Source organism: Emys orbicularis, chromosome 1 (genome assembly GCF_028017835.1).
Source record: "Emys orbicularis isolate rEmyOrb1 chromosome 1, rEmyOrb1.hap1, whole genome shotgun sequence".
Taxonomy (NCBI): domain Eukaryota; kingdom Metazoa; phylum Chordata; order Testudines; family Emydidae; genus Emys; species Emys orbicularis.
In genome coordinates this window covers 32,365,443-32,389,689 of record NC_088683.1, presented here as the reverse complement: position 1 = coordinate 32,389,689, position 24,247 = coordinate 32,365,443, and the positions used below count along the sequence as shown (strand labels likewise).

Here is a 24,247-nt window from a genome sequence, read left to right as displayed (position 1 = left end):
TTTCCCTCTCAGACAGTTTCTTGCTGAGAAACACGACAGGATGGAATTCTTGATCTGGTCCTTCCTGCATTAAAACTGCTCCCACGCCTCGCTCGGAAGCATCTGTGGTTACTAGGAACGGTTTGTCAAAGTCTGGGGCCCTTAGCACAGGGTCAGACATGAGTGTTGCCTTAAGCTGGTTAAAGGCCTTTTGACACTTATCAGTCCACTGAACTGCATTTGGCTGTTTCTTTCTGGTTAGGTCTGTCAGCGGGGCGGCGATTTGGCTGTAGTGTGGTACAAATCGCCTATAATATCCGGCCAAGCCTAAGAAGGATTGGACCTGTTTCTTTGACTTTGGAACCGGCCACTTTTGGATAGCATCCACTTTGGCCTGTAGGGGATTTATAGTTCCTTGACCCACCTGGTGCCCCAGGTACGTCACTCTGTTTTGGCCTATTTGACACTTTTTAGCCTTAACAGTTAGTCCTGCCTGCCGGATGCGCTCGAAGACTTTTTTCAGGTGCTCCAGGTGTTCTGTCCATGAATCAGAAAAAATGGCCACATCATCGAGGTAGGCAACTGCAGATTCTCCCAATCCTGCTAGGAGACCATCTACAAGTCTTTGGAAGGTGGCGGGTGCATTTCGCAACCCGAAAGGGAGTACATTGAATTCATACACCCCTGCCTGGGTGACGAAGGCTGACCTTTCCTTAGCGGGTTCATCTAGTGGTACTTGCCAGTACCCTTTGGTTAAGTCTAAAGTAGAGATGAATTGGGCATGTCCCAATTTTTCCAATAGCTCATCTGTGCGTGGCATTGGATAGTTGTCAGGACGAGTTACAGCATTTAGCTTACGGTAGTCCACGCAAAAGCGTATTTCCCCATCTGGTTTGGGAACTAGAACCACTGGAGATGCCCATGCACTGGTAGAGGGGCGGATTATACCCATCTGTAGCATGTCCTGGATCTCCCTTTGTATAGCCGCTTGGGCATGAGGTGACTCCCGGTAGGGTGGGGTTCTAATTGGGTGAGCATTACCTGTGTCAATGGAGTGGTATGCCCGTTCGGTCCGTCCTGGAGTGGCTGAGAAAATCGGTGCAAAGCTTGTGCACAGCTCCTTTATCTGCTGTCGCTGCAGACGTCCCAGGGTCGTGGAGAGGTTCACCTCTTCCACGCCACCATTCCTTTTTCCTTCATAGTACACACCTGCAGGCCACTCCGCGTCATCAGTTTCCTGGGCTGTAAACTGGCAAATGTTTAATTCTCTAGAATAAAAGGGCTTAAGAGAATTAACATGGTATACCTTAGGCTTTATGTTGGAGGTGGGGGAGGCTATGAGATAGTTAACAGCTCCTAGGCGCTCCTGGACCGTGAATGGTCCTTCCCACGACGCTTCCATTTTATGGGCCTGGAGCGCCTTTAAGACCATGACTTGGTCTCCTACTTTGAAGGACCGTTCTCTGGAATGTTTATCATACCAGGCCTTTTGCTCTTCCTGAGCATCCTTTAGGTTTTCTTTAGCAAGGGCTAAAGAGTGTCGGAGGGTGTTTTGTAGGTTGCTTACAAAGTCTAGAATGTTAGTTCCTGGAGAAGGCGTAAACCCCTCCCATTGCTGCTTCACCAACTGTAATGGCCCCTTAACCTCGCGGCCATACACAAGTTCAAATGGTGAAAACCCTAAACTGGGATGTGGTACAGCCCTGTAGGCAAAAAGCAACTGCTGCAACACTAGGTCCCAATCATTGGAGTGTTCATTTACGAATTTACGTATCATGGCCCCCAAAGTTCCATTAAACCTCTCCACCAGACCATTGGTTTGATGGTGATGAGGGGTGGCAACCAAGTGATTCACCCCATGAGCTTTCCACAGGTTTTTCATGTTCCCTGCCAGGAAATTAGTTCCCGAATCTGTAAGTATGTCGGAGGGCCACCCTACCCTGGCAAAAATGTCTGCTAATGCCTGGCACACACTTTTAGCCTTGGTGTGCTTAAGGGTACAGCTTCCGGCCATCGGGTAGCAAAATCCATGAAAGTCAGTACGTACTGCTTTCCTCTGGGTGTCTTCTTTGGGAAAGGACCCAGAATATCCACAGCTACTCGCTGAAATGGGACCTCAATTATGGGTAGTGGCTGGAGAGGGGCTTTAACCTGGTCTTGGGGCTTTCCCACTCGTTGGCACACCTCACAAGACCGGACATAATTAGCAACGTCCTTGCCCATTCCCTCCCAGTGGAAGGACTTCCCCAACCGGTCTTTGGTTCTGTTCACCCCAGAATGGCCACTGGGATGATCATGGGCTAAGCTCAAGAGTTTTACCCGATACTTAGTGGGAACTACCAGCTGTCTTTGAGGATGCCAGTCTTCCTGGTGCCCACCAGAAAGAGTCTCCTTGTATAAAAGTCCTTTTTCTACAACAAACCGGGATCGGTTAGAAGAGCTGAGAGGCGGTGGGGTGCTCCGTGCCGCTGCCCAAGCTTTTTGAAGGCTGTCATCTGCTTCCTGCTCGGCCTGGAACTGTTCCCTTGATGCTGGAGACATCAGTTCCTCCTTGGACTGTGGACTGGGGCTTGGTCCCTCTGGAAGCGATGCAGGTGCTGGGGCTTTTTCCATTGACTGTGAACCGCTGTCCGCTGGTGCACTATGTGGTATTTCAGGTTCTGGCTGAGCCTCTTGGGTAGGGTTATCTGCTGCTTCCGCCAGTTTAGGCTCGCTGGTGCCCTCTGGCATTGGAGTTGTAGACGGGGTTGCAAGCGCTGGACTCAGTGCTGGCAATGGTTCTGGTGCTGGTTGCGTTGCCAGTTCCGGTTCTGGGACTGGCTTTGGCTGGGTCTCTGGGATTGGATCCACTACGGCTGTTGCAGTCGTTGGCAGGGGATCCGGTTCCACCACCTGTGTTTGGGTCTCCGGTAACACAGACGGGGCCCTGGTGGACGGCTCAGGAACAGGGATGGGGGTGAAAGCTTGCTTAGCCTGGCTGCGGGTGACTATTCCCACCCTCTTGGCTAGCTTCACATGGTTGGCCAAGTCTTCCCCCAGCAGCATGGGAATGGGATAATTGTCATAGACTGCAAAAGTCCACATTCCTGACCAGCCCTTGTACTGGACATGCAACTGGGCTGTAGGCAAGGTTACAGACTGTGACACGAAGGGTTGAATTGTCACTGTAGCCTCCGGATTGATGAGTTTGGGGTCCACTAGGGATTGGTGAATAGTTGACACTTGTGCCCCAGTGTCCCTCCAAGCGATAACCTTCTTTCCGCCCACTCTCAAGGTTTCCCTTCGCTCCGAGGGTATGAGAGAGGCATCTGGGTCTGGGTTTCTTTGGTGTGATTGGGGTGTAATGAACTGTAATCGGTTGGGGTTCTTGGGGCAGTGAGCCTTTATATGCCCCAGTTCATTACATTTAAAACATCGCCCTGCTAAGGTATCACCGGGGCGATGTTGGTTGATGGAGACTGGTGTGGTGGGGTGAGAAGGCGTCTGGGGTTTCCCTTGGGATGTGGGTGGGGCCTTGGGTTGTCCCCGGTGATAAGGTTTTGTTTCGGCTTGCCCCTTCTGATATTCGCTCCAACTGCTACTAGCTTTTTTCTTTTCTGTCACCTCCACCCATTTGGCTCCAATCTCCCCCGCCTCGGTTACAGTTTTGGGCTTCCCATCTAGGATGTACCTTTCTATTTCCTCAGGAACACCCTCTAAAAACTGCTCCATTTGCAATAGGAAGGGCAACTCTTCCGTAGATTTAACATTTGCTCCTGATATCCAGGCATCCCAATTTTTCCCAATGTGGTAGGCATGTCGGGTAAATGACACATCAGGTTTCCACCTTAGGGCTCTGAACCGCCGACGGGCATGCTCAGGTGTTAGCCCCATTCTGATTCTGGCCTTGTTTTTAAAAAGTTCATAACTGTTCATGTGTTCCTTAGGCATTTCAGCCGCCACCTCTGCTAAGGGTCCACTGAGCTGCGGCCTCAGCTCTACCATGTACTGGGTTGGAGGGATGTCGTATCCAAGGCAGGCCCTTTCAAAATTTTCTAAGAAGGCCTCAGTATCATCGCCTGCCTTGTAGGTGGGGAATTTCCTGGGATGGGAAGTGGTACCTGGAGAGGAGTTGTTAGGATGGTCTGATGCACCCTGCCTAGCACTTGCTACTTCCAGTTCATGCTTCCTTTCTTTTTCTCTCGCCTCCTCTTTGGCTTTTTCCAGCTCCATCTCTCTCTTGTGGGCCTCCTCTTTGGCTTTCTCTTTGGCTTTCTCTTCTCTTTCATGGGCCTCCTCTTTGGCTTTTTCCAGCTCCATTTCTCTCTTGTGGGCCTCCTCTTTGGCTTTCTCTTTGGCTTTCTCTTCTCTTTCATGGGCCTCCTCTTTGGCTTTTTCCAGCTCCATTTCTCTCTTGTGGGCCTCCTCTTTGGCTTCTTTCTCGAGTTTTTTAATTTGAAGTAGTCTCTGATGTTTTTTCTCATTTTCTTCTGCTTCTAGTCTGGCCAGTTCTAGTTTGTTAGCTGCTTCACTGGTAGTCATTTTCCTGCTTTCCTGTGCTGGGCCACACCCCTCTGCAGTTGACTGAAACTGGGATGTACTCAGCTCTGGCTGCTGCTGAGTTAACAGAGACTTTCTAACTAGCTACTCACGAGGATGTAAAAAGAAAAAAACAAAAAAAAAAACAAAAAAAAACAATTCAGCTTGTAAATTCCTTTTACCAGTCGTTTGCTCATTAATTGAACCCTTCTCTTAACAAAGGACCTTGTTAAAAAAAACTTAACACCTCTGCCTTCAGGCAAGGAGAGATAAGATATGCATCTACCTTCAGCTCTGCTTTCCAAGCAGCTAGAAGGGAAAAAAAATCTTACTGGCTTTTGGGTTTAAAACGATCCCACCGCTGTGCCACCATGTCAAGGCTGTATCCCTACTTTGAACTTTAGGGTACAAATGTAGGGGCCTGCATGAAAACTTCTAAGCTTATCTACCAGCTTAGCTCTGGTCCGCTGCCACCATCTTAAGAATTCCCTCCCTGGGAAGCCTTGAGAAACCTTTCACCAATTCCCTGGTGAATACAGATCCAAACTCCTTGGATTTTAAACAAGGAGAAATTGACCCTTCCCCCCTCCTTCCTTTCACCAACTCCTGGTGAATACAGATCCAAACCCCCTTTGGATCTTAAAACAAGGAGAAATCAATCAGGTTTTTAAAAAGAAGGCTTTTAATTAAAGCAAAAGGTAAAAATCATCTCTGCAAAATCAGTATGGAAAATAACTTTACAGGGTAATCAAACTTAAAGAGCTCAGAGGAATCCCCTCTGTCTTAGGTTCAAAGTATCGCAAACAAGATAAGCACTTTAGTAAAAGGTACATTTACAAGTTGAGAAAACAAAGTAAATCTAAGACGCCTTGCCTGGCTTTTACTTACAATTTTGAAATAAGAGAGACTTGTTTAGAAAGATGGGGAGAACCTGGATTGATGTCTGGTCCCTCTCAGTCCCAAGAGCGAACAACCCCTTAAACAAAGGACACACACAAAAGCCTTTCCCACCCCAAGATTTGAAAGTATCTTGTCCCCTTATTGGTCCTTGGGGTCAGGTGTCAGCCAGGTTACCCGAGCTTCTTAACCCTTTACAGGTAAAAGGATTTGGAGTCTCTGGCTAGGAGGGATTCCATAGCACTGTACACAGGAGAGCTGTCACCCTTCCCTTTATAGTTATGACAACTTCATAGGATAGATAGAAGCTGTTCTCCTGGATTCTGTACTTGTGGATTAAAAGGTTTGGAACAGAGACAGATTGGAGCTGAACTCCTCCAGGGACTCCACTGGAGACCAAATTTTTTTTTAATTGCTTTTTCTTCACTTGAAAACTCACTAAAAATGTTAATTTTCTATTCCTATTGTCTTCGTTGGAGGAGCCAGGAACTCTGAGGTTTCATGGTACTGTGAGTGACAATGGCAGATATCAGATACTTCAGAGGAGGAAGTAAGACCCACCCCCCACACCCAAATTCACAGTTATGGATAACATGCTTATGAGGGAAGGTTTTCTAATCTCAGGAAGTTAGTGGTATGCTGATGACTTGAGTCAAGAGGATTGATATCCCACATACAATTTTATTCTATATAAGTGTAGACATTTTGGTTATTCGTACAAATGTCTAATCCTGTTTTGAATTCTGCTAAATTATTGGCACTGAGGCCCACAAGTTAAGTATGTGTTGTGTAGAAAACCATTTCCTCTTTTTAGTTTTAACTTTGTTGTCTTTAGTTTAATTGTGTGTCTCCTTGTAATTGTGCTATAAGAATACAAATAGGAGCACATGAGACCTTCTCTCTTATTCCAGTCACTATTTCATATACCTCTAACATGTTCACTATTATCTTTATGCAAAGACAGTTCTAGTCTTTTCAATCTCTCCGCATATGGATGTTTTTCATTACTTCTAATCCTTTTTTTCCACCTTCTCTAGACCCCTTCTATTAATATCCACTTTTTGAAAGATTCTGATGAAAGCATTCCACTGATTCATATAATGGCATCCCTTTCTTAATAGTCTAACATCTTCTTTGCCTTTTTTGCCCACAACTGCACATTGAGATGTCCACAATAATATCAGTTACAGTTAATTACAAAATCAACAATGTTTACAAGTAATTCAAATTATTCTTCCAAATGGGAATTATCTGGAATGTGCCTGCATCAAATTTCATCTGACATTAGGTTGAAAATCACTTTGCTTTGTTAGGTTCTTTTGAAGGACCTCATAGTCTTGAGATGTGACTAACCTAAATAATTTTGTCATCTGCAAATGTTGCACCATTTACCGTTCACCTCTCTTCCAAATGACAAACACAGATCTGACTGCACAGGTTCTAGTATGGATACTTGAGGCATCTCACTGTTAATCTCCTTCCTACAAAGTGACCATTTTTTTTGGAGACTCTTTTTTTCTATCTCTTAACTAGATCCATGTGAGAAAGAGGATGGGTAACCATCAAAACCAGGCAAAGTAGTATATGTACTCTTTGCTGAGGTAGTGAACACATAAAGGGATGATATTTGCATTCAGGGATCTAATATATGGATGGTATCCAAAGCCTGGAATTCAAGTTGATTATCACCATCTGTTCTACACTTTCTCTCAAAGATGCCCAAACCCTACCTACTCCCCATGATGCTATGAGGTTCCTCTCCCCAGACTCACTTCTGGGGTATGAAGAGCAGCCAAATGTACTTCTTGCCACCTCTTCTGACATCTTTGGGGAAATTAGACCTGCCCCTCCCATTCCTAGGGTCCCACTAGGAAGGTCCTCATCACCACAATCCTCCTATATCTCTTAGGAGTTAGTTATCCACTGTTAGTTTATTAGAATTCAAACAGAGTCTGGAGAAAATAATTGATCAGCCTGTGTTCTGCTGCTGAGACAGAATAGTAGATAGCAGGGACAGACAGCTGAATATTAGTGCCCAAATATTCTGCACACTGAATTGCATGGATATTTACTGTGTTTGAGAAATTATTCAATTAACTCATTTCTAGAATAAACACAAGACTCATTTGTACTGCAGTCTTAACTTGTCAAGCAAAGATTCTGGATTGGAACAAGAATTGTTTCAGCCTTTATAGCATTTGAGCTCAGTCACATTTAACTAGTCTTTTCTCAATGGGACACTGACATTTTCCAGCCTGCCAGCCAAATGAATGCTGAAGAGCTCATATACAAGACTGCAGTCTCCAAAGGGATAAAGACTAGCTATAGATTGTTATCCTGTGCATATCAATAGGTAAGTCAAGTCAGAAGATGCTTAGTCTTTACTAAATTCTGGTATGCAGAAAGACACAATTTTTGCTATCTTACCAGTTTCGATATTTTATTTACTAGGGGAGAAAAAAGTGAACAAAAACTCAAAATACAGAACATTATAGAATATTTTTTAGAAAAACATTCTAAATAAATGACTCATCTTTTGAAACAAAGACTGGACGCGAACTATCTATGAAAGTGCAAGTTCAATTTACCATCGCTAAAGGTTAACATGATCGTGTCTGTTTTGAATTAATCATTAATGGGTCTGTATCACTATTTGAAAAGACAGAACCCTTTTTTTAAAAAACAGTAAAATAAAGGGCAAGGGGCACAAATGTTCTCTGGGAGAGCTCATAGTTGTGGTGCAGTGTAACGTCTATGAACAGACTAGTAACAGCAAGCGCATTCCCTGCTTACATTAAAAAAAATTATTCAAAATTACTAAATTACTCAGTTGTTTGGTTTTTTTAAACACAGAGTTGAAGACTGTATGAATTAACTCGTATTCCCTTAAGTAACAGAAATAAATGTTCAAAAAGCAGCGTTAAACAGTGGCTTGTAAATCACAATATGTCCCTAGCTCCCAGACATGCACTCACTGAATATTAACATTATGTGTTTTAATAGGGTTGCAACACTTGAGAAATTGGGGAAAATCTTGCAGAAGACATTTAAAAAACAAATGATCATGAAATCTCACCTGTAATTTGTGCAAGTAGAATTTTGACCTGAAGGATCTGTTGGGTTAAGAGTGACTCGAGGTGAGACCTGAGCTGACAGCAAAAATCCCAAAGCTAGGATAATGAGTGCTACAGTAGTACCTAAAATACAAAAATAAAAAAGATTTTACTTCAAAATACTCAAAATAATTCTTTGCTGCATAGACCTAGGTCTGGAAAAAAGAAGACACTCAATTTATATGAGCTTAGCACAGTATTTCCCCACTATGCTAATCTGTTGTATAAGGATCTTGAGAAAAAAATAATTTTTGGGGGTTGGGATTGGTGTTAAATTCAACAGCTTCTGATTTATTATCCAGATACTAAATTACTCAGTTGTTTGGTTTTTTTAAACACAGAGTTGAAGACTGTATGAATTAACTCGTATTCCCTTAAGTAACAGAAATAAATGTTCAAAAAGCAGCGTTAAACAGTGGCTTGTAAATCACAATATGTCCCTAGCTCCCAGACATCCAGACCTACCTGGAAGAAGGACAATAGCAACACACTTTTGCAGCACAATATTCCTAGTTATATAGAAACAAGAAAATAAATTTGATTTTTTTCACAGAGCTCAGTTTGTAGAAATGCTACCAAAAATATAAACCCGCTGTTATGAATCAACCTCTTTCTACCAATCCACTCGAGCCCCCTGAATTTTCTGTGAATCTATTGTCACAATGTGTAACACCAAAAAGGAGAGGACATAGGCAAAAAAGATACATGCAATGTATTAAAAATAGTTCATTCCTGGCACAAAACTTTAGACCATATAAACTGATAACACCTTGCTCAGCCTTCACCTTTGTCCTAATAATTAACATAGGTTATTTTGCTACTGGGGAAGAATACCATACTGTGTACTATATCTTGTGTTATCTACTTCTAGTAAGTTCAATCACTGTATATCCAGATATCATATTTTATATTATGTTTGTGTTTAGATACATATTTTTCTACATACTACATATATGAAGTTGATAATCGTGATAAGTTACAAAGAAATATGATAAACTTCAGTCATTTGATGAATGAAGATATCATGCACTTTTGACCAGCACTCCTGCCCTTTTCCCAATAATCCATCTCTCTAAGGCCTGGTCTACACTAGGCTTTTATGTCGAATTTAGCGCCGTTACATCGAATTAACCCTGCACCCGTCCACACCACGAAGCTATTTAGTTCGACATAGAGCTCTCTTAAATTCGACTTCTGTACTCCTCCAAAACGAGAGGAGTAGCGCTAAATTCGAAATGGCCATATCGAATTAGGCTAGGTGTGGATGGAAATCGACGGTAATAGCTCCGGGAGCTATCCCACAGTGCACCACTCTGTTGACGCTCTGGACAGCAGTCCGAGCTCGGATGCTCTGATCAGCCACACAGGAAAAGCCCCGGGAAAATTTGAATTCCTTTTCCTGTCTGGGCAGTTTGAATCTCATTCCCTGTTTGGACAGTGTGGCGAGCTCAGCAGCACTGGCAACGATGCAGAGCTCTCCAGCCGAGATGGCCGTGCAATCTAATAGAAGGAGGGCCCCAGCATGGACTGATTGGGAAGTCTTGGATCTCATCGCTGTGTGGGGCGATGAGTCCGTGCTTTCAGAGCTGCGCTCCAAAAGACGGAATGCAAAGATCTACGAGAAGATCTCTAAAGCCATGGCAGAGAGAGGATACAGCCAGGATGCAACGCAGTGCCGCGTGAAAATCAAGGAGCTGAGACAAGGCTACCAAAAAACCAAAGAGGCAAACGGACGCTCCGGATCCCATCCCCACACATCCCGTTTCTACGAGGCACTGCATTCCATCCTAGGTGCGGCCGCCACCACTACCCCACCACTGACCGTGGACTCTGAGGATGGGATATTGTCCGCGGCAGGTTCCTCGTTGGACATGTTAGCGGACGGGGAAGATGAAGAAGGAGATGAGGAGGAAGAGGCAGTCGACAGCGCTGGCACCGCTGATTTCCCCGACAGCCAGGATCTCTTCATCACCCTTACCGAGATCCCCTACCAACCGTCCCCATCCCTTACCCCGGAGACAGAATCAGGGGAAGGATCAAGCAGTAAGTGCTTTAAATATCTAAACATTTATTTTTACAAGAACTGAAATATTTATAATATTAACAATGGCTGTTTCTTAAAGTGCTTAAATATGTAAACAATTATCTGCAAAAAAACTGGAATATTTACAATAGTAACAAAGGGTTTTTCATGATTTGTCTGCCTTAGGCTCTTCACAATTTAGTCCCAAGTATTTAAAAATTTTTTTACAATGTCCGGTAACTCATGATTATGCTGCCCAAGACGCTCCACTCTTTAGTCCCAGTGCACCTACGCGAAAATCCGGTCAATATGGCCGGGGATGGAGGCGAAATCCTCATAGGAGAACTCCTCGTAGGTCTCATGAAGGTACATTTCCAGCCTGTTCATCAGGTTCCTGGGTAGGGCGATCTTATTGGGCCCTCCGTGGTAGGACACATTACCGCGCCACGACACCATCAGATACTCTGGTATCATTGCCCTGCAGAGCATAGCGGCAAACGGCCCTGGTTTCTGAAGGCTTTCTCGAAACATCCTTTCCCTCTGGGACTCCGAGATCCTCAGCAGGGTGATGTCGCTCATTACGCCCTGCTTTGAATTAGGGAGGGGAATGTTAGTATTGGGACTGCTTTACAGCCACGCGGTGGAGGGAGAGGGGCAGCATACAGGGATCTTTCCCTGGAACAGCCGCGAGGGGGTGGGACAGGGGCATAGTTCATGCTGTCCTGATTGCTGGCAGCAGAGACTGGCATTGCTTTCAATGTGAAAGGAGGCCAGTGCTACTAGTACAGTTTTAAGCAGCCAGAAGTCTACGGCTTACCATGATTGCACGCTACAGAAGTTCAGGTGTCCTGCCACGCTTCTCAGATAACTGCAAGACCACTGCAGGACCCCAGGCACTGAAGGCGAGGGCCGAAAATTCGACCTTGTCCTGAGTGCGCATGTGAGAGGTGCAGTGCATGGTCTTGTTCACAGAGAAAGACTAGGTTCTTTGTACACAACTTCATTTATCTGTCTCAGGAATTCACTCCATTTTTCCCATTCACACAGACACATCTGCGACTGTCTCCCAACCCAGCCTGTCAGCACACTCCCAGAGGCTAGCGCAGATTAGGAGGAGGAAGAAGAAGACGCGGGAGGACATGTTCTCAGAACTAATGAGCTGCTCCCGAGCCCAGGCAGCCCAGCAGACACAGTGGAGGGAGAACTTGTCCCAAATGCACCGAGCAGTCATGGAACGGGAGGAGAGGTGGCGTCAGGAGGACCAGCAGGCTACTGAAAAGCTGCTTGGACTTCTGAGGGAGCAAACGGACACGCTCCAGCGCCTTGTGGATGTTCTGCAAGACCGGAGGCAGGAGGACAGAGCCCCGCTGCAGTCTATCTCTAACCGCCCTCCCCCGCCACCAAGTCCCACACCCCCCTCACCCAAAGTCCAAAGAAGGAGGGGCGGCAAGGGCCGTTAAAACTTTCAGTCAACCCCTGCAGACTGCTCTAGCACTAGAAGGCTCTCATTCCCCAAAATTTTAAAAGTCCTTTCCTACACACCTCACAGAAGCCCCCGTGCAAGTTTCAACCCCCACGTTTCATGTCTGGTTCATAATAAAATATTCGTTTCTGTTAATTACTGTTTCCATGATTTTATTTTGGAGGAGAGTCTGTCTGAACGAGGGGAAGGGGCATGGTAATTGGACAGGACAGTCACCTTTACCAGGGTACAGAGGCGGGGTCAGGTCCAGCATCAGGACACATACCCAGTGCAGTGACTAGTGACCCTGTTCAATCTGGGAGGTGGTTTTCATGTTCTGGGGGGGGGGGGGGGGGTTGCTCTGTGACTTTGTGGCGGGGGAGGGCAGTTACAGATCTAATGCATCACAGAGCCCCGCAGCAGGGGAGCTGTAACCCTCCTCCCCCTGCCAGACAGTCACATAGCCGACACATACACGCTGTCCCGCCCAGGAGGGCTGGCAGGCTCTGTTGAAACAACCAGTCCACCACTGCGGAACCCGTCATTCCTGGAGTTTAGAAGCATCATTTGCATCACAACACTAAACCCACACCCCGCCACAGTCTGCGTCCCAGGTTTAAAACATTCCCGCGAAAACAGTAATAAAGACAACGGTGTTCATTAACAAAACAGAACAGATTTTATTTTTTGGGAAGGGGGTGAAGGGGGTATGTAACTGGAGAGGATAGTCAACGGTAACTGGGTAAAGAAACGGTGGCAAGTTCAGGTTCTGAGTCCACAAACTTAAAATTCACTGGTGACCCTGCTCAGTCTGGAAACTGTCTTTCAAAGCCTCCCGGATGCACAGTGCGTCCCGCTGGGCTCTTCTAATCTCCCGGCTGTCTGGCTGGGAGTAATCAGCAGCCAGGCGATTTGCCTCAACCTCCCACCCCGCCATAAAGGTCTCCCCCTTGCTCTCACAGAGATTGTGGAGCACACAGCAAGCTGCAATAACAATGGGGATATTGGTTTCGCTGAGATCACAGCGAGTCAGTAAGCTTCTCCATCTCCCCTTGAGACGGCCAAAAGCACACTCCACCACCATTCTGCACTTGCTGAGCCGGTAGTTGAACAGTTCTTTTTCTGTGTCCAGGGCGCCAGTATAGGGCTTCATGAGCCAGGGCATTAGCGGGTATGCTGGGTCCCCGAGGATCACTGTAGGCATCTCCACATCCCCAAGAGTTATTTTGTGGTCCGGGAAGTAAATACCTTCCTGCAGCCGTCTAAACAGACCAGAGTTCCTGAACACGCGAGCGTCATGAACCTTGCCCGGCCATCCAACGTTGATGTTAGTAAAACGTCCCTTATGGTCCACCAGTGCTTGCAGCACCATTGAAAAGTAGCCCTTTCGGTTGATGTACTGGCTGGCCTGATGGTCCGGTCCCAGGATAGGGATGTGAGTCCCATCTATAGCCCCACCGCAGTTTGGGAATCCCATCGTGGCGAAGCCATCTATGATGGCCTGCGCGTTTCCCAGGGTCACTACCTTTGACAGCAGTACCTTCACGATTGCCTTGGCTACTTGCATGACAACAACCCCAACGGTAGATTTGCCCACTCCAAACTGGTTCGCGACTGACCGGTAGCTGTCCGGCGTTGCAAGCTTCCAGAGGGCTATGGCCACTCGCTTCTGGACAGTCAGGGCTGCTCGCATCCGGGTGTCCTTGCGCTTCAGGGCAGGGGACAGCAACTCACAAAGTTCGAGGAAAGTCCCCTTCTGCATGCGAAAGTTTCGCAGCCACTGGGATTCATCCCAGACCTGAAGCACTATGCGGTCCCACCAGTCTGTGCTTGTTTCACGGGCCCAGAATCGCCGTTCCACAGTATCCACAAGACCCATTGCCACCGTGATGTCCTCGGCACTGGGTGTCGTGGTTTCAGACAGGCGTGTGCTACTCTCGGAGTTCAGGTCCTCACCCCGGTGCCGTAGCCTCCTCGCCTGATTTCTCTCTATCTGCCTCAGTGAAAGGTCGATGATGAGCTGCGATGCGTTGACAACGGCCACAACTGCAGCGATGGTCGCAGCGGGATCCATGCTCGCAGTGCTGTGGTGTCCGCGCTGTCACTGACCAGAAAAGTGCGCGAACTGATTTCCCGCCGGCGCTTTCAGGGAGGGAGGGCGGGAGTGACGGTTGGATGGCGACAGTTACCCAAAACCACCCTCGACACATTTTTTTACCCAGAAGGCAATGGCGGCTCGACCCAGAATTCCAATGGGCAGCGGGGACTGCGGGAACTGTGGGATAGCTGCCCACAGTGCACCGCTTCCAATGTCGACGCTTGCCCCGTTAGTGTGGACTGACAAAGTCGAATTACTGTCCTTAGTGTGGACACACACGTTCGACTTTGTAATATCGATTCCACATATTCGATTTAACTAAAATCGAACTACTCTCGTAGTGTAGACATACCCTAAGACTAATTCTAAAAGCCTAAGCAACTTTAAATAGACTTTTAATATCAATCCACCAGAAAAAAATGATTTTCCTCCTCCAGATTTCACCTGTTCAAGGCTCAGGATGCACAAGAATCAACCCTACACCAGTTAAAGCTTTTCTCCAAAAAAAATAGTGTGACTTCAAAGCCTGATATCTTGCAGCCCTGCAGAGCTTGATGCTATTGGAAAGGGGAGATCATGATTTTCAACTTCCCAGTAGAACTTGGCACTCATTTTTAGTCCTGGAAAGGCCACAGATATTAGAACTTAAAAATGTGACATCTTTAGGTACAGAAAAGCAATTAAAGGTAATTTTGGAGGGTTTTATGGCTCCCTCTGAATCCTGTATAGTTCTACTAATGGTGACAAAGGGACTTGGTGTCAGGATGGAGGGATATAAAAATTAGTGCCTATAATTAAAAAATACCTCCCCAAGCCACTCCTACAGCTTTTTTTTTTTTTCTAAAATAGGTGGCATACAGAGAAATACATGATGGTTTTATTGAAAGCTAATTTGGAACTGTCTGTAAAACTCATGTATGGCTTCACCAGTCATGAGGAATGAGACTATCCCAAATTCATGCCGATAAAATCTTTATACTCTACCACACCCTCATATATTCCTTTATTTAACTATGCATACATTTCACACACAGAAAATATCTGTATATGTCTATATGTGTAATGCAGTATGCTGTACTACACATTTATCTAACACCTTCACCCAAGGATCCGACAAAGTACTTATAATGTGAAGCTAGCTTTGACCTTATTTATGCAGAGACAATAAGTCCTTCTGTAACATATGGGGATAGATTCACAAACCACTTCACTACCATACAAGTGGAATGCAGCAGAAGTTTAGACGTGCACAACAACACTATGTGACAGTTCAGGACAAGTGAAAAGTACTTTACCCAGTTTAGTCGGCATGGGGAACAAAGGAATTGCAGGCAGAATGTAATTGTATCTAAGAAGAAGAGCACAACTCACACTTTCAAAAACACACACACTTGTGTGTGCCTGGCTTACGCATTAAAAACTTAGTCAGATATTCTTTAAAGAACTACCCATAATATGGTTCTTATGTTTTTTAAGAAAAACATAGGTTTCTTGAGAAAACCAATTTACAAAATATGAAAAATACTACTACTACTACTACTTCTCCTAATGTCCTGTGTAGCAAAGAGTGTTTGTTTGATGTATTGTATTAATAATTATATTATTCTAGTATTATAATACCATGCACCAGCATTTGCCAGCAATGTTGCCAACATGAACGTGTGTGCATTAATTGGGTGTTTTTTTGAGCACACACAGGCAGTTTACTTATGCTGATAGATCTCTTTCTGATGCCAAAAGCTTAAGCCAAATCAGGAAGCCTAAATCTCTGGAGAAATTATGAAGCCATCATCAAAATAAAAATGTGGATTTTCAATTTATTCTATATTTGGCTTTGTGATGCTACTATGACTATTTACATCAACGACGACAGTCCTCTGGGCATGCTGGATTTCATCTTGGATTTAATGTACTTTCCAAATGCTATAAGCCAGAACATCAAATATTTTGAGACATGTTTCACATGGGGAACTATCATCAAATTTATATTCATTTTAAATATGCTTTGTTCATCTTTTGAGAGGTTGACCTAATAAGGAAACATCTTCCTTCATCCCTTAACCCCTTGTCCAAAGGAGGAGGAAAATATTCAGATTTGACATATAGGCATTATATAGTATTTCATTCTGTGGAAAGTTTTCCTTTGGCTAACAACACAAACCAATACAGCATATCATTAATTGAGGCTAAAAAACTAAGTATTCTGAAGATATTTAATGTCCTCTCTATTACATAAAGCTAAAATTTTGTCATATGTACAAATACAGTGTGTCTTCAGACTGCCAAAGCCTGAGAAAAAAACTAAAACAGACATTACACCCTTCAAAATCTCTCCACATTTTACATGTAATGAACAGCCTTTGAAGATACAGAACAAAGGAAAGAAAGACAACTGGCATCAAGATATAACAGAAGTTGGAAACCAAGTGGAGTCAGCAGCCAACCATGTTAAAATTCTGTCTGTCTTCTCCCCTTTTTTGGCAGAAAGAAGCCTATGGTAACTTTTGTAACTTTTCAGCGATCTATCAGCATGGTAGGATTTGTTTAAAATGTTGCCAGCTCTTTGAAACTAGTGAAGATGCCAAGCTTCAAATGGTAAACACTCCTTTACAGAACATTGGCAGAGAATGGAAAAAGTCCATAGCTAGTCCAATAAATGTCAAGGCACTACCACAAGACAGTACTTAATGTGCGTATTGTTACACCTATGTAATGTTTAGAAATAATACTTATGACTTATACAGTGCTTTTCATAACTTCATACATTTGTGCGCAGTTTTCAAATTTTTCTTGCGCTTAGCTTTCATATATCCATGCAGCCAGTGAGTACTGTCCTCATTTTACATATTGAGAGATGACAGCAGAGAGGTTACCCACAGAGGCAGCACCATTTGTAACCAGGTTTAGAGTTCAAGATTTCCCAATTCCCTTGAAAGGCAGTTCAAAGTAGCAGAGTGAAAAATGCACACTTACAAACATAACAAAACCAACTATTTGAAACACTGCCCACCAGAGGATCTAAAGAGCAATAAACCTAATGTTTATTTATTAAGCATCCCTCCTGCTAAGATGCTCTGTATGCTGCACAGACAATTAAAATACAATAATAACAGATATGCAAGAATGAAATCATCATAGAATATGTGACTTACAAACAAAACACTGCCTCCCCCGACCAAATCCTAAAAGCCAAGCACCACACGAAAAGCTCTAAATAGTATTTCGAGATGGTATGTGATCTCATCTCAGCTCGAGGGGAGTCAGTATTGCATTTTTTCTTTTTTTAAAGGCCACAGTATAAAGATGACTAAAAGAAACACAACACTAATTAAAATGACTGAAAGAAGGCAACCCAGTACAGAGAAGGGACCTAGAAAAGGACATCTTTACATACTAATTCTGTTCTGCATCTAAGTACCATAAAACGAAACACTCCTTACAGTATTCGTCCTGGTTTTACTACAATGGCCATCTACTCTTTTACTAAACTGCTTTGTGAGAGATGTTTGCATGAACATTTTCAAATCATTGATCTTCGAATATATTAGTCAGAGGGCCTGGTCACAAACGGCCCAAAAATTCTAGAGGCAGTGACTAAAGCCTGATGGTCAGGACCCAAAAGGATCAGTTTGTAATTCTGGCACTGAGACACTGAAAAATACACTATGCCTAACACAGAGTACAAGATTAGTATTGCGTTATTGCAAGAAATAGGCTTAAAGTATTTTGGGAGTAATAATAAAGTAATACAAGTCTGCTTTGTTCTGCTTTTGTTCATGCCCCATTATAACATTTGATAGACCACACAGAAAAAGAATGACTATCAACTGAGTAAATAGCATGAGATGACAGAGCTAGACAAATCCACACAACGTTACATATTGCTGTAAGAGTGATATACAGTAAACAGTTTGGGGACTAAACGAGTGGCCTGGTCTGGATTCAGTCACAAGCAATGAAGTGCATATTATTTTGATGTGTGCTTCAATCTGCTAGGAAATCTAAACAAAGGTCAACAGCATGAAAGCTATCAGCAACTCAATCCAAAGAATAAAGGTGGATTTGATAAATCAGTTTCACGTCTACGGAGCATGATCAGATGCATAAGCCATGTGTCGAGAGATATGGAAAAATAAAAGATGCAGGTTGCAGAGACGTGAGTGAGTCATTCAACATTAACTAGTGATTGCAACAGAGGGTTGCTAACATGGAGACCATTCCCCATGCATTTACAATTTTAAACTTAAACTTATCTGCTTGAGCTAAAGTTGAAGAAGTACTTTCTCAGCGTTGCTGTATTCAATTATGCTCATACAGGTTTTTACACAATACTAAAGATCACAAGAATGCAAGAAATGTACCCTGCTATCCCATACCATTTTGTCTCCTGCAATGTCATTAAATTGCCTGCTGTGGGGAGCAGCTAAGTTACTATATACCATTGATGCAAATAACTTCATGTAACAGTCTGGCTCTGACCTCAGTTGGTAGATGGTTAACGATGATTGCTCTCTTTTATCCAAATTATCTCTGTCAAGTTTCAACCCTTCTGCTGTTGAATCAAGTATAAGAAGATTCAAGTTGTCAAAATCTGCACTTAAAAGGCATTATTTTAAATGTGGGTACCTATTGTAAGTTGAACATACCAAATTTGCTCAAAATTACATGTTTTAATGTACAAATTGGGTAACTGTGCATACCAACACGCTCAGTTACCACACACAAATGCATGTTTTGTAGGCAACATGAATGAGGCCAAATTTTGCAGATCACAGAACCATAGACTTTAAGGTCAGAAGGGACCATTATGATCAACTAGTCTGACCTCCTGCACAATGCAGGCCACAGAATCTAACCCACCCACTCCTCTATCAAACCTATGTCTGAGCCATTGAAGTCCTCAAATCATGGTTTGAAGACTTCAAGGTGCAGAGAATCTTCCAGCAAGTGACCCGTGCCCCACGCTGCAGAGGAAGGCGAAAACCTCCCAGATGCAGCTTAGGTGCTATTGGTTGAGAATTTTGTCCAAATATATCGGTGTTCCACTCTGGCAAATCAGTTTTTAAATGAACTAGTAAGTTATTTTACTCTTGAGATGTTTAGATCCCCGATACAGAGACCACCACTGTCAAATGTCATGTTTCTGGGCCAACAATGGAGGTAGGAGAACTTCTCAACTACACAGTTATACAATTTTTTTTAAATGGGCAAAACAAAGTATGTTTCCCTAATCTCGTTCTCTGAAATGGCAGAACTCTTTTAGTTGAAACTTTCCAAAACAAAACCAGACCACTCAACCTGAGGCAGAAACTTGGCATGGAAAATTTCAGGCCAAACAGTCAGGTAAAGATATAAGCAAATGAAAACAAGGTCTTATAATGAGAACTGCTGGGCTACATTAACTATAGACAGTGCTACTAGCTCTGCCTATATCACCTTCCTAGAAGTGACTGTTTTGATTGAGTTTAAGTGTGATGTTAATGCCATTATACAAGAATGCTTAGCTAATGGCTAAAATTCATAAGAGTGACAAAGTTCCTCCTCTATCTTGGTGGGTCCTGCGCTTATTGGCGGATTTTCTTGCCTCAGAGATTCACCACGTGGGTTGGGGAACAGCCCAGAGACCTTCCCCTCTGGGAGAACCCACAGTCCAGGTCAATTGGGAGGTTTGGGGGGAACCCGGGCCCGCCCTCTACTCCGGGCTCCAGCCCAGGGCCCTGTGGACTGCAGCTGTCTATAGTGCCTCCTGTAACAACTGCATGACAGCTACAACTCCCTGGGCTACTTCCCCATGGCCTCCTCCAAACACCTTCCTTATTCTCACCACAGGACCTTCCTCCTGGTGTCTGATAACGCTTGTGCTCCTCAGTCCTCCAGCAGCACACCCTCTCTCTCTCAGCTCCTTGCGCCTCTTGCTCCCAGCTCCTCACACTCCCACCACAAACTGAAGTGAGCTCCTTTTTAAAACCCAGGTGCCCTGATTAGCCTGCCTTAATTGATTCTAGAAGCTTCTTCTTAATTGGCTCCAGGTGTCCTAATTAGCTTGCCTGCCTTAACTGGTTCTAGCAGGTTCCTGATTACTCTAGTGCAGCCCCTGCTCTGGTCACTCAGGGAACAGAAAACTACTCATCCAGTGACCAGTATATTTGCCCTCTACCAGACTCCTGTACCCCACTGGTCTGGGTCTGTCACATATCCCTCCCCCCTGCTCAACGCCAAGGGGTTGGGTAGCTTGGAACGCCAGACAGTGCACACGTGACAAGCCATCGGCGTTGCCATGACGGCTCCCTGCTCTGTGTTGCACACAGAACTGGAAAGGTTGGAGGGATAAGAACCATCTGGTCACCCTTGTGTTCTTCTCCTTGTTCCGCTGCATCCACTGAAGAGGGGCATGGTCGGTCACGAGGACAAATCTGCGCCCGAGCAGGTAGTAGCACAATGTTTCCATGGCCCATTTTACAGCGAGGCATTCTCTGTCCACCACTGCATATTTTTGTTCCCTTGGAAGGAGTTTCCGACTGAGGTATAGAATTGGGTGTTCCTCCTCCCCGACCATCTGTGATAGAACGGCCCCCAACCCTACTTCCGATGCATCCGTCTGCAGGATAAACTCCTTGGTGAAATCAGGGGCTATCAGTACGGGGTTATTGCAGAGGGCAGTCCGTAGGTCTGTGAATGCTTCCTCTGCTGCGTCAGACCATCATCTCACCAGATCAGGTCCACAGGCTTTCACTAGGTCTGTCAGGGGGCTTGCCCTTGTGGCAAAGTGGGGGATAAATCGTCGGTAATACCCCACCACACCTAGGAACGCCCGGACTTGTTTCTTGTGACTTGGTCGGGGCCAATTTTGGATGGCCTCTAACTTGTTCACTTGGGGTTTTACCAGACCTTTTCCCACAATGTAGCCAAGATATTTGGCCTCTGTAAACCCTACAGCACACTTGGCAGGGTTTGCTGTAAGGCCAGCTCGCCTGAAGGTATCGAGGACTGCCTCCACCTTCTCCAGGTGGGTTTCCCAGTCTGGGGTATGAATGACCACATCGTCCAAGTAGGCAGCAGCATAACTGTTATGTGGGCGTAATAGCTTGTCCATGAGGCGCTGGAAGGTAGCTGGGGCCCCATTTAGTCCAAAAGGGAGGACAGTATATTGAAAAAGACCCTCTGGTGTAGAGAACGCAGTCTTTTCCTTTGCGTCTTCTGCAAGGGGAATCTGCCAGTACCCCTTTGTCAAGTCTAGGGTAGTCAAGTACCGGGCATTACCCAGACGGTCCACTAGCTCATCTATGCGAGGTATGGGGTACGCGTCGAACTGGGATACTTCGTTTAGTCGCCGGAAGTCGTTGCAAAATCTTGTGGTGCCATCAGGTTTGGGCACCAGCACGATTGGGCTGGACCACTGACTGTGGGATTCTTCGATGATCCCCAACTCCAGCATTTTTTTTACTTCTGCTTTTATTTCCTCCCTTTTTGCCGCTGGCACCCGATAGGGCCTCATTGTTACTCTGGCCCCAGGGTTCGTGACGATGTGGTGATATGTCTCGGTTGTTCGACCCGGTTTTGTCGAGAACACATCTTGGTTCCGGAAGATCATCTCAGACACCTCATTCTTCTGGTCTGGTGTTAAATCGGGAGACACTCTCACCTGTTTGGAAGGCTTGTTTTCCTGGGTTAGGTCTTTTTGGACCATTGTGCATGCCTCTTGTGCATGCCAGGGTTTCAGAAGGTTAATGTGATAAATCTGTTCTTGTTTTCTGCGTCCTGGCTGCCGCACCTTGTAGGTTACTTCCCCCACGGGTTCAACCACCTCATAGGGTCCCTGCCATTGGGCCAGAAGCTTGCTTTCTGCCGTGGGTACCAACACCATAACCCGATCCCCTGGTTGGAACTGTCGCACTTTTGCCTGGCGATTGTAATGGGTTCGCTGGGCCTCCTGTGCCTTCTCCAAATGTTCCCGTACAATAGGGGTAACCCGGGCTATCCAGTCTCGCATCTGCATTACATGCTCTATTATATTTCTCCCCTCATTGGGTTCCTCTTCCCAGATCTCTTTGGCGATATCTAGTATGCCACGGGGGTGACGCCCGTATAATAACTCGAAGGGGGAAAAACCCAGTTGAGGCCTGTGGTACCTCCCGGATAGCGAACATAAGGTAGGGTAGTAGGGTGTCCCAATCCTTCCCATCCCGACTTACCACCTTCCTTATCATAGACTTGAGGGTTCGGTTAAACCTTTCTACCAACCCATCAGTCTGTGGATGGTAGACCGAAGTTCTCAGGGTATGTATATGGAGCAGCGTACAGAGGTCCTTCATTAGCTTCGACATAAATGGGGTTCCTGGGTCGGTTAATATCTCCTTCGGTAGCCCCATTCGGGCAAAGATCCCCACCAGCTCTTTGGCTATAGTTTTAGAGGCCGTGTTCCGCAGGGGGACGGCTTCTGGGTAGCGAGTAGCATAGTCCAAAACAACAAGTATATATTGGTGGCCCCGAGCCGTCTTCTCCAGGGGTCCCACTAGGTCCATGGCTATTCGCTCGAATGGGACCTCTATGATGGGAAGGGGTACTAAAGGTGCCCTCAAGTGGGGACGGGGACTGTGCAGCTGACACTCCGGGCAGGAGGCACAGTACCTCCACACTTCTTCATGTACTCTGGGCCAGAAGAACCGTCGTAGGACTCATGCCAGGGTCTTCTCTACCCCCAAATGCCCCCCAAAAAGATGACTATGAGCAAGACTTAATACAGCGTTCTGGTGTTTTTGAGGTACTAGGATCTGCTGTACCTTCTGCCCCTGTACTGGTGCAACCCGGTATAAGAGATCCTTCTTCATTATGAAGTAGGGTCCTGGTCCCTGGGTTTTTCCTTCCACGGGGACCCCATCTATTTCAGTCACCTCCTTCCTAATGTTGTCATACCTTGGGTCTTCTGCCTGGTCCCATCCAAAATTTCCTCTCCCGGGGCTAATCTGCCCAAGATCTAGGGGCCCAGTCACTGTTGCCTCTACTGGTTCAGAAGCATTAGGGTGGGGGTCAGACTCAGGTGCTTCTCCCTCCTGCGTGGCCTCCTTTTCAGCTGCGCGGGTCCGCCTACCTACAAGAGCGACTCTCTGGCTTTGGGTCAGTATTCGGGTTCCCAAGGCCTTAGCTGCCCTTCTTTCCCTTTTTGTCTTTCTACCCTGTCTGGGAGTGGAGAACAAATCTGGGGATATTTCAGAGAAGATTGGGGGTTGAGAGTCTGCTGTGGATGCCTCATCAATTTTAGGGTCCCCATCTTTCTCCAATCCCCCTACTGGGAGTAAGTTTCCAAACCCTGGGAAGTCCGTCCCTATGAGCACCGGGTATGGGAGTTTAGGGACTACACCTGCTGCTACCTCAGTAGTGTTCCCTTGGATCTCGATTTTTACTGGGATGGTGGGGTAGTAACTAAGGCTAGGTCTACACTACAGCGGGGGGTGAATACAGTGAATAGCGTAGCTGAAGTTGCGTATTTTAGGTCGACTTACCTGGCTGTGAGGACGGCGGCAAGTCGACCGCTGCCGCGCCGCCGTCGACTCCGCTGCCGCCTCTTGCCGCGGTGGATTTCCGGAGTCGACGGCAGAGCGATCAGGGATCAATTTTATCGCGTCTTCACTAGACACGATAAGTCAATCCCCAATAGATTGATTGCTACCCGCTGATCCGGCGGGTAGTGAAGACGTGCCCTAACTGTCCCATGGACACATGTTATCCCCGTACGTTTAGCCTGCAGCAGCTGACTACGCTTCACGAGCTTCCCTGAGATAAGCGTGATAGCACTCCCCAAATCAACCAGTGTCGTGGTCCCTACCCCACTTAGTTTCACTGGTCTGGTATACATATGTGGGGTTAGTGAGACCCCCACAAGGTGGATTAGGGAGCATGGATCTGCCCAGTTCCCCAGGTTACACTGCATAGGCTCCTCAGCATTGGGACACTGGTGTGTCCCCACTCCCCGCAGGCATAACATCTGTATGGAGCCCTAGGCGTTCCCCGGTCTCTTGGTTTGGGCAGTCTAACCTCACGATCCTCTTCTCCCTCAGTGCTCCGACTCTTTGTGGCCTCTAATGGGCCTTCAGCCTCTCTCTTTTTCCACCTGGGCCCTCCTGGCAGCCCAGTCACCCGAACTTTAGGGCTTGGTGCTG

The 24,247-nt window shown here is 45.7% G+C and overlaps 1 protein-coding gene across 1 annotated transcript in view; it reads right to left on the bottom strand.

Moving 5' to 3' along the window:
• The window catches only part of SLC2A13 (solute carrier family 2 member 13), a 358,865-nt gene that overhangs the window by 91,252 nt on the left and 243,366 nt on the right, over positions 1-24,247 (bottom strand). Inside the window, exon 6 of the mRNA XM_065421661.1 lies at positions 8,471-8,591. Coding sequence (XP_065277733.1) covers positions 8,471-8,591 — 121 coding nt within the window. The remainder of the gene's footprint in view (positions 1-8,470; positions 8,592-24,247) is intronic.